At 44.7% G+C, this 21,099-nt stretch overlaps 1 protein-coding gene across 8 annotated transcripts in view; it reads right to left on the bottom strand.

Moving 5' to 3' along the window:
- Window positions 1–21,099, bottom strand: part of nav1a (neuron navigator 1a) — a 92,970-nt gene that overhangs the window by 44,658 nt on the left and 27,213 nt on the right. For 6 of the 8 annotated variants that reach the window (XM_076878743.1, XM_076878746.1, XM_076878745.1 and 3 more), the window contains 3 exons: window positions 16,254–17,078; window positions 5,856–5,958; window positions 4,061–4,387 (listed from right to left, as the gene is read on the bottom strand). In XM_076878743.1, coding sequence (XP_076734858.1) covers window positions 4,061–4,387; window positions 5,856–5,958; window positions 16,254–17,078 — 1,255 coding nt within the window. Of the gene's footprint in view, window positions 1–4,060; window positions 4,388–5,855; window positions 5,959–16,253; window positions 17,079–17,309; window positions 17,532–21,099 lie in introns of those variants that run through there. The other 2 variants (XM_076878748.1, XM_076878749.1) reach the window with 2 other exon arrangements.

Raw genomic sequence — 21,099 nt, 5'->3', positions numbered from 1 at the left:
TTGGTGACCAACAAATTTAAGCTGCAATAACATTCATACCCACTCAAAGTACACATGTAGAGGAGTTTGGAGTACATCCCAGTAACACAGGAGATAAGGATCAGAGGCAATGATAAGGTCTATTGAATTACACTAAATTAATAATGCTTTAGATTTAACTTTACCTCTAAAGTGTCTGTGAGGCCAAACATTTAGTCGCCGTCACAAGGCTAAAGTAACCAGTGATGATCTCAAAGCCTATTCCAGGCCTCGCTGGTTTTCAAAACACATTACTTCTCTATTAAAACATTCCTGTTTGTGTTTCACTTCTCTGTAGCTGAAGTGACAGAGAAGCCAGCTCACTGCTGTTGCTTTAGAACGCACGTGGCACTAAATCAAAGCACTCAGACAGAAATGCTTCAGGGAGCTTAGAGTGCGTGCGTGCGTGCGTGTGTGTGCGCGTGCGTGCGTGTGTGTGTGTGTGTGTGTGCGCGTGCGTGCGTGTGTGTGTGTGTGCGTGCGTGTGTGCGTGTGTGCGCGTGTGTGTGTGTGTGTGTGCGTGCATGTCTGTCCTGCTCCACGATGTTTTCATAATTCAGACATTTAGTGCACTGAGCCAGCCTGTCTCGCGGTGTAACCATGGAGACTATGCGTTTACTAATGGGAGGTCGCTTCCACCCAGAAGCTAAAGTGTCTGCACCCAGCAGGGTGGAAAACAGCGCACACTCAACCAGTTGTTAACACGTGAATTTGCGCATGTAGGCCAATTATCACCACAATTAACGCTGTCCATCACAACAATGTGATGCTCAGACACAGGCGCGCTCATTACAGTCACACTGGTCATGCACGTATAGTCACATGCACACACAAACTAGAACTAGTCTGAGCACAATATCTTAGCTCCAGCTCAAATATTTTCAAATACTTAGTACAGAATCGACCCCATTGCTCTTTGTGGTGTTGGTGCCTCTCTGCACACCGGACTGTTTGCACTGTGATGAATATGTAATGATATTTTTTTATGCCTTTAAATGGCAACTTACCTTTGAATATAAAATCTATGAGAGCAGAAAACAAAAAGCTGTTTTTCCTTTAATTTAAAAATGGCACAAACTCTCAAGTTTATATTATTGTCCAACTGTATTTTTACTTAAATGAATTAAAGTAAAAATCAAATAATGAATGCTTCCCGTGGCTGTATATATGCAAACATGCTATTGATCTGCATTTTCGTTTATATTTGTGCAGGTTACACAAAGTAAATCACTGCAACAATTGAACAAATCTGAATGACGCGTACATGAGTGGGAGTCCAGGGGAAATACTGGGAGGGGGACTTGGCTCCAGATGTAAGTAGAGGCCCAGGCTTGAAAAGCACAGGAAACAGATAACTGAGTGACGGGATCATGACTCAGCGTGTGTGCGTGAGAACAGGGGTCTGTGCTCAGCCACGTATAGTCACGGTAAACTTAGTATGTGCATGTGACTCATGTGAGCCATGATGAGTCCAGCGGTGAGTCACATGGTCATCTGTACATGTTTAAGGACAAAAATGAGAATGTTGTGAAAGAATTTTGTTTGTTTCTGTTTCACTTTCATTTTAAAGAACAAAGAGATGAGAAATACAAAATCCAAACAATGCATAATGCATAAGGGGAAATCCTGTGTATTATATACAGGAGGAGATATGTAGTGCGACCTCTGTATGACAGGGTGGTGTCTGCATGTATAATGGATAAGTATGTGTAATAACTTATGGGCTAAGAGGGAGAAATGGAGCACTGGGGCTCTCAAAGCTCAAAGGGTGGAGGGACCAGCACAGAACAAGACAATTCTGCCCTCTAGTGGTAAAATATATATATTAGGTGTGTAGTTTAAAACCGCAGCAAGCAAACACCTGTGTATTACACAGGTTACAGTATAACGGAGCATTAGGCACGACCAGACAAGACTTCTTGGGTCATGTAAAAGTTATTTGAAAAAAAAGAAGATGAAGATGAACATTTCAGGGCTTCATCCCCTCTGTAGGACTCGGTAATACCACTGGGTGTTTATTTACGCAGTTATAGAAGCACACATTTAAACATGGTCACCAGAACACGTACAGAATCGCACACAGAAAAACTGCTGAAACGTTTTGATAACTTTTGTTTTAAGAAGCTTTTGTCTTTAAGTTTGACTCTTACCAACATCCATCGGATTCCAATTCAGGACAATACAAATTAACCAACCGTAAAAAATAAAATAAAGCTTAGTTAATCTCCAGAACCGAAATCTCACAAATCTTAACCTACATTTGGACAATAAGTTAGAGCCTATGTGTCAGCACTACCTTTACCCCCTTGCTAGAAACCAGTGTTTAGCCCAGCTTTAAAGTTTAGAGGATCAACCCTGAATCATTACTATTGTATTTCTGTCTTTCACAGTTCTATGTTAAACAGAAGGCACAAACAAAAAGGCTGTTTTTCCCTTTATGTTTGCCTCAGTATGAGTTTGTGAGCCTACTCTGTCACCGCTGTCACCTCTGTTTCTCAATCTTTTTCCTTTAGTCTGCCAACTATTGTTGCTCCTCTTTTAGCCTCCTAACACAAAACACAACATAAACCTGTACAACCACTAATCAGCCATGACCAGATCCCCAGTAACGCAATAAAGGGATGTGAACTGTGTCGCAACTGATTTCCTGGTGACTGGGGGTGCATTTTTGCAGTTACTATGGAGATGTCAAAGTGTGGCCAGGACAAGCTCTTTTTAAAAAAAAAGGTTTAGTTGGACAAGCTCTGCAGGTTACACCCACACTGCCAGACTCACAGTTTATAAGATAATGCGTTTTTGTTCACGGTGCTTAGAGCTGGCCAGTGAAATGCGACGCCGCGTCTACAGTTGAGTTAAAACTGTTGTGTCATATCTGCTCATGGTGGGGCAAGAGCTGCAAGTTGTCCAAAACTAACCGAGAAAGTCCAGAGAACACAGCTTAGGTCATTCTTTAGCAAATCCTCGAAACTTGATTTCTTCTGTTGGTGAATTGTTGGGCGTCTTGTAATTCTGCACGACTGGTAATGGCGTCACCAGGTAACGATCGCCAGGATGGTCACTCCTATGACCCGTCCATCTAATTCGAAGAACTACTCGAGTTCATGGAGGAACAACACGCAATCTTGTCAGTAATTATATCAGCGCAAAAATCCGAAAGCACTCTCATTAACCTCGATCTGACTGGGATTATTTCACTCTGGTCTAATTGTCTGGCTGATAACAAACGAACATAGCGACCCTCCTCTTATAAACTGCTCAGTATTTGCTGCCACAGAAACACGGGGAACAGCCAGCTGTGGTCTCTAAGGGGTTTTGTCTCACATCATAAATACTCTTTTTTTGTCGAGCTCTATTAGAAAAGAGAAACAAAGTTTCGACTGCGTGGACCTCCCCGGGTTAAAGCTGCTACACGACACAACAAACATGCTGATGAACAGTTCTGGAGCTCATGTTTTGTTCTATGATGTGACCTCACCACAAAATTTAATCATTTCTTCCAAGAAATCCATGGCTACTTCAAAACAAAAACTATTCTGGCCATGACGAGCTCTGGCTGCGCTCTCATTGGCTAGGCAGGTTTAGTGACCAGTTTTCCAAAGACATTTGCATTCCAGCTTTGCCAGCAGGTTCTGGTGAGCCAGCGTCGTTAAGGGTCCTGCACATGGAAACCTGCTGGTGAAGCCAGTGGGCCTGCAGCTGAATGACAGGATGATCTCTGTGAGGGGCTCCATAATGCTGACATCATTTTCGGACTTTGCCTCAGGGCTGCTTTCTGACTATAGCAGAGCCAACTGCACGAGGGGGGCTACAGCTGACAATGTCATGGCAGGCATTATGAAAGAGGGCTTGTGATTCATTGCAGATGGGCTCATCAAGACTTTGTTGTGCTGGCAAACCACTAACTCCACTTCTGTCTGTGGCTCTAGGATTGTAACAACTGGCAGGTGGCAGGATTCACCTCACAAGAAATGGTAAGACCATTAATGTGGCCTGTTTTCTTAGTTAGCTTTCCATGTGCTGTCCACATAAAAGAATAACTTACCCATTGCCCAGATCATCAATATCATCATCTTCGTCATCATCTTCATTTGGGCTCTTCCCGCCGAGGTCACTGTCGCTGAGGTAATCTCCCTTCAGGAGGGTCGGGTTGGAGTCGTCCAGGGATTCGATAAGGTGGATACGAGATGCGTGGCTGATCCTGAGGGGCACTTCTGAGTGGGCGTTACCCGTGGACGGAGCATCACCAGCTTGGAGACGAGGGCTAGCTTGACCCTGACGCCATGACAGCGGAGAGGAACGATTAGACAGACTGGAAACTGAGAAGGCAGCGGCTTCATCGCTGTCGTAGCACATAGTCCCCTCTGCACAGCTGTGGAAAGACAAACAAAAAGACAGTTTTTAGGTAATGAAAATAATTATTCACAGCTACATTTTTAACAGACAGGAAATGAATATCTGCGTTTCATTTCCTCTTCGATTTCAATCAATCTCTCCCCACCCTGTATCCTCCTCTCTCAGTGGAACATCACGATTTAAAAAGCATGCACGAGCTGAGATGTGCATGTTTGCATATATGTACACATGCAAGCTACATGTATATGTGAGGTGCATGTGTTTTCACATTCCTTTGTGTTGCTCTATGCTCCACGTAAATACGTGCCTACTTTATGCAGGCATATATTTGTATAAATGTGTACAAAGTGCATAAATGTCCTGTTCCAAGCCAGCGCAGCACATCGACGCTTAGTGTCTGCACTGACAGTGATGAGAATTAGCATATTAAAAGTTGCTAGCGCTCAAACTGTGTGGCAGCACATGCATTTGCTTGCTACATTAAAATTAATCCTCTCTGCATGATACAGAACAAAGCGGAACCAGCCAATAATAAAGACAGTTTTAAAAGTGCTAATGTTAAACAGGCAGAAAGGAAGTGGAGCCGTGCCCACTCAGATTTTCACAGGCTTTCTGTTTGTTATGTTTATTCAGTATATCAAGTAAAATATGTGTAAAGAAAACAATTTGCTTGCTCACTAATCCGCTTGTTGTATTCATATAAATGTTCCCTCCTAAGTACCCTTTATTCACCGGATATGCGACATCACGCTCACACGTGAATCTTCCATTTTTGGCATAACAGGGAGAGATTCAACGTTATTACCGTGAAATAAAAATATGAATGGCAAAGGAAATGTATTCCAGCAGGGAAGCATCTGCTGATTTACTTTACATGAAGGGAGACTCCCACTGAGGGACACAGATAGGACACATAGCAGGAGACTCATGGACAGGCGGACGGAAGCTCTCAAGGACAAAGTGTGGGGATATGGCGAACTCAACTAGAACCCAGCCCAGGAAACAGAGGAAGCACCGGTGCAATTAATCAGCGCATCATTGCTCGTCTTCTTGTGTGTGTAGATGTGAGTCGTGAGTGTGCATTGGAAGGGTTTGCTTTGAAGCCAGCTTTGAGCTAATCCTGCTTCTCTCCCATTTCAACCGACTCAAAGAGAGCAAAGAGGAGGTGGGAAATTACACACTAACTTACTCACAATACCGATCTTGATCTCAGAGCCTTCATGCAACCAGCTCACCCCAAAACACACAACAACCCGCCCATCCTACCTGTTACTATTTTTTACTCTGACCTGCTATTTTTCTTTTCCTTTGCTTTGGAAATCGGTTTGTCTGCATGCAGTTTGTTCCAAATTAATACTTTTCTCAGTAATCAAAAATGATGTTGTTACTTCACCTGCACAATGAGCCTTTTCCCGGCATCTGTGCTACTATCAGTTATTTTCAGTTCATGTGAAGAGAGGAGAAACAACCCTGACACTGCTGACCTGTGGCTGAGCTGCACGCCTCTCAGGCTGGTCATGGTTTCCTCCAGGTTCTGTCGAAGGTCCAGAACATTCTGCACCGTCCTTTTCCTCTGGGACTCTGGGTCTGCAGGGGGTACACACACGTGAGTGATCTTAACCACAAAAAATTGTCATGCTGCAACTTAAAAATGTCCATGTGCGTTTGAACAGGAGCTTAATGAATACAGATGCACAATAAAATATTAATTGAAACCCAATCAGTGAAGTTTTTCTATATTAGAAATGCTTGCAGTAGACTGCATAGGCTAATAATCATTCAATGTTCAATTCATCCACCCAGTGGCAATATCTAGGATTGCATGCAATAATGAAAACAAAGCCAGAAAAAACTCTACAACTATGGACTTAAATGGTGAAACTAGAAGGACTCCCAGATAAGAGAATGCAGAGTAAGCAGGTTTATTTTTCCCCAGATGGTAGTGGAGCAAAATAAATTAAATATGATGCAGACAGACGAAACAACAGGAGGCCTTTAAACCCACACAGCTCTAACACAGTGCCCTGGTGTTTGCTTATTTCATAGTGCCTCCTTGCCCTCTACTTTGTCACTGCCAGAATAAATCAAAAGCCTTTTACACTTCAACCCATCAAGGGACATACTGTCATTTGTCTCACCCCTTCCTAATATGCTATAATCTACTGAGATTACGCCACGTGGCGTCATGCTGAGTGGTGTAGCTACACTGCTGTTTCACACATGTGTACATGTACCGTATGTGTTTATGTGTGAGTGTGATTGCAGATAAAACTGGATGAAAATTCTTAATAAATCAATGCAGATATCCAGTATTTATGCTTAGGAATTTACTACTAATTAATTGAACCTAATTTTACTCAAATGTGTCAAACTGCTTCCACTTTTACTCCATGTAGCCAGAAACAAAGACGCCTCACTGGCTTTGACCCCTGCTCTCTCCGACTCCCTGACATGTTTTTGTGTCGAATGAGGAGAAGGTAATAAAAGTGTTATGGTGGCAGATATGGGGCACTCAGTTCACCCCGAGGTTCAGTTCAATAGACCATTAGAACTGACCAGCTGGCTCCTAAGCACGCACAGCACATGAGGGATAACATCAGATCAGTACATCCATCACTGTCACAGAGTCGTTCTGGCCGAGCAAATACGTGATATCTACGCTTCACGTGTTCATGTTTACATATACATTTTGTTGCAATATATTTAAAGTTGCTTATATTACTGTAGTAGTAGCTTCTTTTTCAGCTGGACTGTTGCATTAAAATTTACAGCAAACGGGGCCTAGCTGCTGAAAATAGCCACACACGTACACACAGACAGCAGGCACTCCTAGGAATCAGTCCAGCTGGTTAGTGAGGAGGTGATGGGGTGGAGAGGTCATGCCAATGAGTGAGGGGGGGCTAATTATTAACTGCCACTCTCAACAACAGCTGCTGAATGAACACGTACATTCGTACGTTGCGTCTCGTCACGTGCAAACACACTGAGACACAGTGAGGAAAACGTCAGAGCAGATTTATGAAGCTGGATTGATTTTGCTTTTTCCTATACAGGACGGCCACATAGACAATTGATTGGAAGGGCCCTGGGGACGGGCAGCTCAATGTGGAGTCATTGAGATGCAAACCTTTGCGGCTCACATTCACATACACACACCGACACACTGGGAATGTTTAATCACAAAAATAGTCCGGCTTTGTTATGTGGGAGCACTCGTGTGAAAGGAAATCCGAGCTGTAAGAAGACACTTTTTATCCTCAAAATGTTCGTTTTAGGTAATGCGGTCATACAAAAGGTTTAGCAGGAACAAAGAAGCCTGAACACATGCAAACAAAAAAGTCTGAAATGCTCACGTGCGCGCGCGCACACACAGACACAAACACACAACTGCAGGCTTTAATTGGGCGATTTTAATTACCTTAAATGGGAGCTTTGTTTAACATTGGCGTCAAATTGATTGGATACGGTCTGTGTTATCGTGTGTATGTGTGAGTGTGCGCGTGACTTCCTGTCCTGCCTCTGCCCTGGCCTCGGTGGTCCCAGCTGGCGTGTGGGGGGGACGTAGAGGCAGTAGCGTTAAGGGAATTAGGGATGCAAATATCCCTGTCAGGGCTGGCTGCTCCCCAGGGCTGCAGATGAGTTACACTGATTTGGTTTACACTGAGTGCGTGCGGATCCACCTGCCTCTTCTCGACACACTCGTGAACACGCTCCTGCTCTGAAGAGCTGGCCGAGGCACCTTTCATAACGGCCCACTCAGACGCTTGAAATGAGAGTCAGCGAGTCTGAGCGAGACTGTTGTTGTAAGTGCACACACAGGCCAGTATCTCCATCTTAATGCGACTCTGCTCTCAGTCAGAGACACAAAACAAACTGACAGACTTCAAAGCAGCTTTGGTACGAAGGAGGAAAGTGAGCAAGCGTTTTATTTTTGGAAGCCATACTCTGCCTACTGCACCACAACAAGAGGACAGATGGTAAGGCAACACAAATGTACATCGATACGCAAAAAAGCCCCCTTTTTTAGTTTTTTTTGTCCCGTTGAGTGTGGTCAGGTCAAAGCTTGTTAAAATTCATTTCTGCCCTTTGATTTGTCAGATTTGTTCAGGAGCCACGTTCCTGACCCTTAAAAGCAGCAAAGCCAGATGTTTATACGGTCCTCAGGGCTTCAAGTGGTTTGGATGGAGACTGCTTTCAGCTGCACACAAATATTCAGTGGGTCTGTAGAGCCGTGTACGTAGGACCGACTCAAAATGAATCGCAGTGCCTGTCTTTACTTCTAATGATAGAGACCGACACTCAGTGCAACAGTGACTCATTTATGGGTTTTCTTTAATAGATTTATAACCGCAGCGGAGGACGAGGAAGGAGCTGGTGGGTGAATCCATTTCAATTTTTTGTCTTTTTGATTATATTTTATGAGAATCACAAAGGTGAAAAACAAAAATGTCGCTAGCTTGAAAAGAAGAGCAGGAGGTAGGAGTGCCGCAGTGATTATTTGACGGGCAGCAGATGCAGTGAGTGAGAAAAGTGAGGAAAAAACTGCCGTCCACTTGGTTTTCTCTCTTGAGTGACTTGACTCCCCTCTCCATTAGAAACAAACAAACTCCCCACAGATACACTAATGGCTCCGTCCTTGCAGGAGTGCTCTGCTATTTTCTGTGTGTGTGTGTGAGTATGTTTGTGTGGCAACATCCCATCCTTCTTTGAAAGTGTGCTTCTGTGTCGTGGCTGTAAAATGAGGGTTTGTGTATCTGCTGGCACACGAGTGTGAGAGTGTGTGTGTCGTCACCAGTGAAGGGATTCACTTTTGTGGAATATGAATGAAGGTTAGAGTAATGACTACCATTTCTATTCTTTCCTCCTTCCCTCCGGAGTTCATCTGTCTCTGTCCTGTGCACGTGCGTGCACACATGTTACAGCCACGATAACCTTCCTCAGGCCACGAAACGCTTGTCCTGGGATATATTGGTGTGGTTGAGCGTCACTGGTTTTACACTGTAAAATATCTGTACTTACAGCAATGTGTGTACTTCCAGTGGTGGCTTTATGCCTATTTGTGTGCTGCAAAGACAATCATTATAGCGTTCCTGACAAGTGACATGCAGAAATACGACAAACGGGATGCAAATAAAACCTGTGAAATTTTTTTAGATTTAGGGCATGCTTGCAAAACATGTGAAACAGGTGTGTAAGAACTTTTCAATCTAATGAGACGGTCATTTATTTTGTATTTTGTTCCCCCTCCTGTTTATTTTTTTGTGAGCTCCGACTCCACTCAGCCTAACGTTACAGCCCTCGGCTGACCCCAGACGGTTTGCAAAACAGGAAGCATTACAACATTCAGCCATTCCTGCACATCTGGACAGGACGGACAAACACATGCTAAATCACACAAATGTGCTTTCATGCATTCACACACACATACACAGACACAGACACACACACAGACACACACACACACACACACACACTTATCTGCTTCACTGGGATGTTGCAACAGGATATTAGAGTCCTTGAAGATCAAGTCTGATATGTGACATGAATGGTTAATGAGTTTGTCAAATCTCAATGTGGCATCTGTGCGAACAAAATTTGAGCAGCTTTCTGACTCAAGTGTTGTAACTGATGCACCACAGTACAACAAGTGTGTCAGTACACATTTGTGTAAAGAACGGGGAAAATCCTGAGAGTCAGTCGGCAGCAGTTCAATAAGCTGACTGAGAAATCCACTTAAAAAAAGTCAGAAATCCATAAGCAGGTGAAGCTTCCAGAAGAAGGGCGGAGGGGATGATTAAAACGCACGCCTGCAACGGCAGAAAAGTTTGGACATGATGGCTGAAAATCCACGGATTTTATGTTAAACCCTCCAAACTTCTGTCTTCCATCCTGTCCACCAAAACCTGGCTCTCTTAATGTTGACCCAAACACACAAACACACTTGGCATATTTTCTTAACCACTGCACTATCTGCTTAAAAAGTCGCCACCCTATCCGCTTAGAGAGTAAGATGAGGAAGCTCTAAGCAACTTCAGAGAACTTCAGAGAATCTCACCTCTGATTAAAGTTTAAAACACAAAGACGAGGGACAGCGTGTGTATTCCTCTGTGCTGAGCTAGTAAACATGTCTGACTTGCTGTGAGTGTGTGAGGTGCTTTAAAAGTGACGTAGAAACCTCACATATAAACACACACGGTGTTCAGATGAGGCTAAAAAAAATCAGCTACAATCATCTAGGTCGACGTGTGCATTTGTGTGTGAAGCATAAAAGAAGCCAAATCTAGAAGTTATCTTAGCAGGATCTCTTCAGCTTTTGCTTTTATGTCGCACACATTCAAGCAAGCACCCAACAACATATTTATGCACATGCTAAATAATCTAGGCAGCGTGCCAGGGCGGCCCATAATGCATGGCAGTGTTTGGGTGGATTTCTGTTTGACAGAGTTGTTTCCTGTTAAACTTTATTTTTACAGTGTGCTTAAAGCCAGCTGCTGCACATGTGACACAGACAGTCGGCACTCTGTGTGCAATCCCCCGCACGGTTAATGAGGCGATCGCTGAAACAGTAGAACAGATGACATGTAAGTATCTCCAATAAAGTGTTCCAAAAAGCAACACATGAAGTGCACACATGCACACAAATCAAATGATGTTTTGAAGCAAATGAAAGCCAAATAAACCCCAGAGATGGAGGACGGTGATCGCAGTTTGTGTAACGCTGCAAAATATCCAACAACTGACAAACTTTGTATTCCTCAGCTCTAACTGCATGTATTTACAGGACATTTGGGGCTTCAAGCTTTTTTTTCTTCGCTCTCCCACCCAGTTTTTCTTCTGTATTCTCAGCTCTGTTTGTGCCGAGACCGTACAAAATTCAATTTCCAGTTCAAGCCTGTCGATGTCCAAACTCCCAGAGGAATCAGAGATCTATAAATCTAGACTAGATGTTTTTGAATGTTACCATACCTGACTGTCAGAAGTGCTAAAGTGTTTAAAAGCTAACCAACTAATGATTTATGGTTAGTTTGACATGAACTCTGACATATTCAGCTAAACAAATATAGTGGAGGTTCCCCTTGTTAGTTTTGCTTTAGCCTAGATTACTCACTGGTGCAAGCTAAATGCAATACTGTCGCAACACTCTGCGTGTGTGTGTGTGTGTGTGTGTGTGTGTGTGTGTGTGTGTGTGTGTGTGTGTGTGTGTGTGTGTGTGTGTGTGTGTGTGTGTGTGTGCGTGTGTGTGTGCAGCTGACACTACTTCCTTAAAGCAGCTAGAACATGCCAGGAGCTGTGACAGGAACAATGGGCACTTTTATCTGAGACTTTTCACAAGAGGAAAACATAAACAGAATAAAAATAGATGAGTACTAAGTATTTCTCATCACAAGGCAAAATGCATTAACTCTCCCTCTGCCTTTATCTTCTGCTCTCTGTCTTACACACACACACACACACACGCGCACACGCACACGCACACACACACACACACACACACACACACACACACACACACACGAATGAAAGAATTCTATATTTTAAGTTAAGTTTGAGCACAAGTGCTCCAATTTGATCAATGAGCACTTAAATCTTTAACAACACAAGTCAAACAAAATACACCCCTGCCACTGTCAGCATGGTACATTACAAATGATATAATGGCATCACTGCAATAACTTACTTGTTTTTAAGTGATAGGCAGTGTGTCTGTGTGTTGTTGTGCAACAGCAAATGAGACAAAAACAAAGTGAGTACTAATATGATTTAGAGGAGGACGGCAGGAAGCAGACAGCACTAATGCAATGGCTCCTGCATTAGGTCTTTAGACGCTAACCACAGAGCACTGAAAACATGCGCACACACCAAATGAGAATAAATGCATAATCATATAAGAACCTATATGCAGAAACATCCCTTTCCTCTGTGAATACTCGCTGTCACATTAAAAAGATGTCCTCTGTCCTCCTGCTGAAACACTGGTACCACAAATATCCTCTCTGCTGTCTGACTTGTGACAGAACACTGCTGCCCGTCAACTCGCATCAGAGTTGAAAAAGAGGAGGAGAAAGCGAGAGATTTGGACAGATGCTTTATTCCTCACTTTCCTTGGGCATTTGTGTTTGTTTGCTTCGTTGCCACCTCCTCAACGGGAGGACTACTGCCCTGAATCCTTCAGTCAGCAAAGCCCGGGGTGTAACCAGCAATCCGACCGCACCCGCATGACATTAACGACTCAGCATTGCCATCACAATGGAGGAACTGATTATGAAAAATAGCCTGCCGCAGCCGAACGGATGAATACGGCAGAGTATAGACAGGAGAGCGTATCTGGAATATGCATGTGTGAGCATGTGCAAGCTTTGCTCTGACACTTTTTCCTGCAGCGCTTTTAAGTTCTCTTGAAGGCTTGTGTGCTCGTTTGGGTTTGTGCGTCTTCCATTTCAGGCTTTGTCGACTTCTCTGTAGGGTTTATTGTTCCTCAGACAGCTGATGAGCACACAAAGAGGAACCATCAACCACACAAACTTGCCCACACACTCATACACAAGAGAATGCCAAACTAAAATTAAATCACACCAGTAGTTAAGGCCGCATTAATGAGCATCCATGTGTCACCGAGTCACGTTAAGTTCCCTTCTGCTGAGTCTTCGTGCTCGGCCAAAATCAAGACCACACAGCATCTTCAATCTTCTAACCTACATTTATATTCCCTATCCCATCCGAAAAGTAAAACTCCCCCAAATCTCTAACCAAACAGATGCCCTGAGGGCTTTAATCTTTAATTCATTTTAGTCTTTATAGCTGGTCTTTTCTAGGGTGATAGATCTGCGATTAGTGGAACGGGGTTGAATCTTCTCATTATCTTTATGCGAGGTTTAATCCGGATGCTTGGTTCTTGTCTTAGGCTGGGTTCTCTGTGGCTGTGCCTACCCCATGCTGGGAAAGGCCACTGCTTTAGGGGCTTACCCTCTCACACACACCTCATTATGGGTGCTGGATGGGACCGGGAGGTGTCATTAGTGGCAGACATCTGAGGTTCAGTGCGTTGGATTACTCTGGCGACCTATGCTGCTCAGTGCCGCTCAGATCGATACATTTCACTGAAAGTAATGTTTATAATTCTCAACTTGCGTGTCAAACTTTCATTTTAATGCTATTAACAAGATATCATATAATACAAGCTGCATTTGGGGGGAATTAACTCTACAAGTCCAGAGCTGCTGTCCGTGGACACGCAAGTCAAGTAATTCTCTAAATCCAATTAGTGTAAAGCGCTTCATCACTCAGTGGTTAAACATGTATGTCCGATTACAGAAAAACAGATGATGCGAACAGTAATCCCAAATCACCTCACAAGATAAACATAAAAGCCAAACCTTGAAATATCCGGATTGTTTTTTCCTCTTTCTTTTGGCGTGTGGGAGGGGTTTACCCCTTTCAAGCACACAGCTGATGGTCTTGGGTTACACATCCTCATTATAGTTCAATGGCATCTTCATTATCTTTACCTGTTACTGTAGGCTCATCTCAAAAGGACAGCGTCTCAGTGCATGTGGTCTGATGTCATGTAAAATGACATGCACAAGACACAAGCACATATTTTACTCGCAGTAGCTCAAAGCTAGCACATAGCTTCCATAACGACAAGGCCTTGACCAAATTAAGGTTCATTTATCAATTCGTAATACGGTACACTACAGGGATCCATCAGGCTCGTGTCTTCAGGACGTGGAAAAGCAGAAGGTGAGACTGTATATAGGAAGAAGAGTGGATATCTGGGAATGATCCACTGAACATCCATAATCTATCTTCCATGACAGAGCACACGGAGCAGAAACCAATTAGCCAAGCGTCCCATCGGAAATGGAGAAGCAGATACGATAAAGGATGAGCCCACAGCTGCAAGCTACAGGGCAAGTTACAATTAACCTCTCCCTAACACACATACAAGCACAACACACACACACACACATTTCCATGAGTATGCACACAAAGCTACCCTACATACTTGCCCATTTCAGTAATAAACCTCTGGCAGGTAAGAAGAGACCGTAATGACCCAAAGCTACACTGCATTCAGTCATTTCAATCTCAGATAGAAATATAGGTCATCGCCTATTACTATTATTTTCCTTCAGGGTGTCTCTTTCTTTCATTTGTCTCACTCCATGAATCACATTATACCCTTTCCATTTTTTTTGTCGCTAATCTCCATCATTACCAGGTTTTCCTGTCATCCTCCTTTTCTCTTTTTATCTCCCTCCTCCCTACCTGGCTGCCTCAGTGTAGGTGTGGCCAGCAACATCACAACAAGGAACAAGGTCACACACAGATGATACAAACAACACACACACACACCATGTACAGTAGATACACACACAGGGCTGCTGGGGCAAGGTCAAACATGCTGCGATTTGGGGCCGTGCTGCAGGATGCAGGCTTGTGTAGAGTGAAAGAGAGTGGAGCAAAGATAAAGGTTTGATGATGAGCAGAAAATGACTTCCTTGCATCAAGCGAGATATTACGACCTACTGCACTCCTCTTCTCATCTCACCCGTTCTCTGATGCTATCTGGTACTCCTAGAGGGATGGAAAGAGAAGGAGCAATAGAGAAATGCTCTCGAGTTTGTGTGTGTGTGAATGAATAATGGATGAAAGGTGCAGATTCAAACTCTGTTTTGACCTATTAATCACAAACTCAGTCACCATCGTCACGGCACACCCACAGCAGCAAGAACTTGGAATATATAATGTGTCCCAGCGCTGCCATGGACAATCTGAGCACACGTGTGACCGCGCGGATGCTCGAACGCTACCTGCCCATGCCGCCACCCACTCACTTTCCCCTTACTCCTCATGCACGTTGCCCCCGGTAACAGGGGGATGGGGTGGGGGTGGATAGTGACCATCTGTCAGTGGCCCGGAGATCAATGAAACTAGAGGGGGTGAGGGGGTCGAGGGAGCGAAGGAGTGGTGCGAGGCTAAATAGGTGGCCCACTGTGACCGGAGCCTGGCTCAATATGCGGCCGTTTTATTTACAGACTGAAGGACAACACTCCCACCAGTCCCACTCGCACGGCCTTTATTAACGACTGACCAATTTTGGCAGGCCGGCAGAAAGATGCCGTTTACATACAGTGATGCAGTAGCCAATACATACGCTTGCTGGTGTTAAAATGTGCTGCTAATTTTAGAATACGTTCCCATGCTATCGAGGTTGCTGCAATAGAGATGTAAACATACACAGAGATCAGGGAATAATGGTGCATTAATGTAAATCTAGCACACTGTGGCAGTGGGTCAAATGAGAGGAGGCAACACTGCAGCGTATGTTGACTAATTTATCAACAACACAACAATGTCAGCCCGGGGAATGCTTACTCCAGCTTCTTTGTAGGAGCACACACTGCTTGTACACATGCACATATACACACACGTACAGACACAAATGCATACGGCACAAGATTGATTTGGCACATTTGAACCAAGCTTGTGTAACTGTTTACAGTGTTGTCAACAGGGGGAAATTCACCACTTTCAGATCAAGGGCTGTCACTATTTTATAGTGAAAAGCACTAAAATAAAACAGCACAGACACACTCAAATACACATACACAGTGTAGTGTGCTGCAATAGAGACTGGACTCATTTAAAATGCACTGTTGATGCTGGTGCTAGAGCCAGAGCTGGAGGAAAAGGTTTGGGTGTGGAAAGGAGAGAAGAGCAGAGATATTCAGTGTGTAGAGTCACAATGCTTCACAGTTTGTTTCTGTGTTTCAGTTTCCACTAAAACAGTAATTAACCTCACATCTTTGCAGCCAATTGTAAGTGAGAACAAATAACCCAAAGTAACCAAAAAACTGGGACAGAAATCACAGACTCACCCAGTATTTGGCTGAACAGCAGTTGTTCCAGGTCTCCCAAGACTGTAACCACTAACTCTGGATCCACCTTTAAAAAGCTCTTATCGTCCTCACCCTCCATCCCCTTCCTCTCTTTCTTTTCCTCCGCTGACAGAGCCGCAGGTTTGGATTTCTCCCCTAGTTTCTTGCCATTAGTTCCAGTAGTCCCAGCTCCATTGGAGTTTGCTTTGGTTGGGTGATCAGCTGGGTCTGTATCTGCATTCTGGGCTGTCTCAGAGGCCTTGCTAATTGGCTTGACCTCAGCATAAGGTCCCCGTGGTTTGCCAGGTGCAGGGATTCGACTTGGCTTGCCTATATTAGAAGTCACAGAAGGGGAGCAGAAAGACTTTGGCTTCCCCTGAAAGAGAGACTGTTCTGACTTTGAAAGTGTCCGGGACAGTGGTGGTCTCCCACCACCAGCTTGACCTGCCTTACTCTGCCCCGCTTTGTTGGTCACAGTGCCAGGACGGCTCGTGTCATCATTCCACCTGGTAGACTGGTACAGGTGCAGCTTCTTCTCAGCATCGGTGAGCACAGACAAGTTGCTGAGTGAACGCTGTTTGCGAAGCCCGGACTGACTGGGGATTGGAATGGGGATAGATCCGGAGGTGGGCCGGTAGACCTTGAGCTCTGACCCAGAGGGACGCACAGGCCCCTGGGGCAGAGCAGAGGGCTTGGCGGGTGGTTTCCTTGATGCCATGGCCTGGGATGAAGTATCCTGGCAGGGGACAGCAGCAGACCTGAGGTCCAGCTCTCTGGGCTTAGCCGTCATGCTAATGTTAGCCACATTAGCCTCCAGCATCCCTCCTGCAGAGACCCAAGCAACAGCATCAATGATACACTCTGACACAGACACAAGCGAAAAACACTGAAAGACATGGAGGAAGGAAGGGGAAGCCAAAAAACAAGACAAAGACTGTCTGGTCTGCACTCCCTCTTCACTCCAGGGTCAAGACAGCCAGACTCCCCGTAGTGAGAGACTGTGGCTTCACCCCTCTATTGCAAATGATGAGTGGGTTAGCAGAGTGACAGCCTTACTCACTGCTGGTAATCCATGGATCTGCAGATCTGCGTCCAGCGCCTAAATCCACTCCCTCACAGCATGTCTGCAGCTCCCGGAGCCGCACAGATGACAATAGTGCTGCCAGAATAAAGCACAGCACTGACCAGCGTCTCTCTCCGTGTCCCCCTCTGCTCCTCTCTCCCTTGCTCTGCGCTCCCTCCTGTTCGCCAGGCACACAGCAGCCGACTGACAAGAGAAACGGTCGCAGCAGCGACGTCCCCCACCTCCTTTTTTCTCTCCTCCCTCTAACTCGCCTTCACTCTCTGCCTTGCTCACTCTACCCCCGCTGCCTCATTCACCCTCCCTCTCCTTCTTCCTCCCCTTTCCATCCTTCTTTCCTTCTTCTTGTCTCTCTCTCTCCTCCCACTCGCTGATTCACTGCCTCTCTCTCTCTCAAGCACACGCCGCATACGCTGCGTTATGCTGCACACCAGTGAGTGCAAACACAAGGGCTTGACGACAAATTACCAGCATTTCCCATAAACTCAGCTTTTTGCTGTTCCTGTTTTGTAATAAAAGATTTCTTTTCATGAGGGAGGGATGCTCTGAATGCGAACGCTGAATTCTACTGTCCCCATCCATTTATATTTAGGCCCAGTTATTTAATAACTTCAATGCTTTTGAAGTTATTAAATAATTTTGAATCAAAACATGCCCCACCACCCCAAAGAAACACACACACTGTTCCAACCCCTCAGCAATTATTCATAATCACATTAACTGCTCTATTCATCCATTCATATTTAGATTTCCTTACGTGCCCTGATCACCAGAGGCCCACCCGTGATTAAGCTGATTTAAATTATCTGGGGAAAAAAAGCCATGACTGCAGGATCAGCCAAGGAGACGAGGATATGCATTTGTCAGTGCTTAATACACAACAACACAGGCCACTAAACACGCTTCAATTAGTAGCTAAAAGACCCCAAATGGTCATCATATAGCTAAACGCCCCCTCCCCACCGGCCACATATCACCACACCACTCCATCGCTCTTTCCTCATTTCCCTTTATTCCTTTCCTTGTTTCCAGCATCACCCCCTCCCTGCCTTCTAGTTAAATCAGATGCACACGCAATTAAGTTTTCAGGGTACAGATTCATCACATTCGAAATCCATCCGACGATACCTCAGTGTTTAAAGCGAGCGCACATGAGCCTGCGTGGCTAAAGTGAATGGATGTTGACGTCTTTGTTTTTGTCCGTCTTCCCGTGCGTGTGTGAGTGTGTGCGTGGGCTTTTCTCTATGAGTGTGTCACATCGATGAGACAGGCCCAGAGAAGCCGAAGCTCCGGTCCTGGGCCTTGGGTTGCTCTTGCATGTTTAGCTATGTCACTTGATTGCGGTAGACATGGCATTTCAATCAAAGAAGGACCAAGAAGAGCTTCTTCTTCCTCATCCACCTTATCATTTTATTGTTTAGCAGTTATCATCGTCATGCCTGTCACTGTTCACTTCAAACACCTGCAGAATCTATTCTCCTGATTTCTCGTAACACACAGGACTTGCTTGAGATCTGATAATACAGCACAGTGATGTATTTGTTTTAATTCCCCATTACAGGTAATAATGACAGCAGGTTATAAAACGAACTTCAAGTCCATCATAACCCATTAACAATCAATATAGCTGTTTGCGCCATCATTTATTTTTGCGTTGTAATGCATCCTGTCTGAAAACTGGTTCTCAGAGTGGAGTGTTTAGGGTCTGGGCGTATTACCATTACTGTATGTCGATTTTCTGTAATATGCAGGCAGTAGTGCCTGCAGCTATGACGTTATCAGGCCTCAAACTGCTGGGAGCAGTATTCAAACAAGCAGGCCGTTTTCTGTTACATTTGCATAAATCAGTTGACACTAAACCCGAATGGAAACAAGCAACGTCCTGTTTGCACACTTTCCAAACTCAGTATTAGAGAGGCGCTTTAAATAACGGCTCGTTTTTTATCAGTAACCAAACTGGCGCCAGCCGAACCTAAAAGTGACGATGACAGGCTCTTAGTGTGCGTGCTCGCCCTTAGCCTAAAAACTATTTGGCCTTGAATGTGTGTGTGTGTGTGTGTGTAATACAGTAGCTGAGTACATACAAAAATACAGACGCTCTATGGATGTTTTATTGTGAAAAAGCTATAGCCATCAATTAGAGGCAGCAAACTTTAATAAAGGGCCAATGTTGAGGTGGTTATGCCACACTGAAGCCAGAGGTGCCTGGAGACAGTTATGGGGGCTCTGGGGGCAGGTAGCAGGCCAGCAGTGCGAATGAGGAGTGTAATTTAAGGCTAATAGGTGCTGTATGTCAGCTCTTATACCTCCCTGATGAGGGATTAAGGTTAGTGAGTGACCACATACAAGGCAGGTCTGTGGTGTACAGATGCGTGTGGTGCAGATACGCGTCATTGCTCTTGAAAGCATATACATGCAGGTAAAGTGTTGGCAGCACACAGCCACTTGTTTGTTCCAGTGCTGGTCTCTCTGGCTCCACAGTCTAATCACCTTTATATGGCTGATGTAAACATGCTGTATATTCTCTCCCTCTATACACACACACACACACACACACACACACACACACACACACACACACAGTCTGTGCACCCTGACTAACTGACCTGAGCAATCTGGCCTGACATCAAAGACACTGGCAGTTTCAGAGTGTGATGAGTGCCAGTGTTCAGCAGTAGGCTACACATTCAGCACGGAGCAGACTTGTAGTGTGTGTGTGTGTGTGTGTGTGTGTGTGTGTGTGTGTGTGTGTGTGTGTGTGTGTGTGTGTGGTCGCGTATGTGGAGGCAGGCAGACGGAGGCTGACCACAGTGTCTGAACCCTTGGGAAACTTCTTATGACATCAGGCAAACAGTTTAATTCCAATATAAAGAGACTTTTAAGCAAAGTTAAGCAAAGGCAAGAGAGACAAGTACGAATAACGTGTGAAGAGTGAAAGGATGGTTTGAAAGCAGGGTGAAACAGAAGCAGAAAGAGAGGCAGACAGACACAGACAGAAGGAAACTGGCTCAGTGCTTTGCATGAATATACTTGGCCTAGCATCTCTAAACAGATCCGCCACTACTCTGATGGAGGAGTCATGTGAAGCAGCCAGTAGGACACGCTTACTCACAGACACTGTGTACCACATTATATTCATGTTTACAAACTTGCACAACATTTCCACCTTTAAAGGAAAAATACTGCGAAGAGGAAAGATCTGCAGATCTAGGTGCAACTGCATGTAACGCGGACCCCTAAACTTGTAGAGGAACAGTTCCCATTCAGGCTAAGCAGATGGCATGTGTTCTCACTTCTCACGCACTCCCTCTAGGTTCCTCTTGTTTTGAGTTTGTTTTCACGAGTAAAAATAAAAGTTGCTATGAAGATGAGGCATGCAACAACGGAGTGAGGACGTGAGAAGAAAATGACGAAGTGTGATTGAGAATAGAAGATGCAGAAAAACGGAGCAAGTCAAAACAAGGGGAGACCCGAGAGCATCAAAGAAGCCTAGCAGATGATATTAGTGGGGGAAAAGTAAAAAAGAAAAACAGTCAAGTTATAGCCCAGAAAGCAAGTCAATGAAGAAAGTGAGAAGAGGAGGAAGAGGACGGGTGAGGAAGGATCTCTGTGTGTTTGCCAGAGAAGCAAAGGAAGTCTGTAAGACAGAGAGGGGATATCCTGCTTCGCTGCCTCGCCACTCCTGCTACATTTGCTTTTGTCCGCTAACACACCAACGCGTGGGGTCCACAGGACACACAGAAGAATACCAGACCATGACACACT

The sequence above is a fragment of the Maylandia zebra genome, linkage group LG20 (genome assembly GCF_041146795.1).
Source record: "Maylandia zebra isolate NMK-2024a linkage group LG20, Mzebra_GT3a, whole genome shotgun sequence".
Lineage (NCBI taxonomy): Eukaryota > Metazoa > Chordata > Actinopteri > Cichliformes > Cichlidae > Maylandia > Maylandia zebra.
This window is presented reverse-complemented; position numbering and strand designations above follow the sequence as displayed.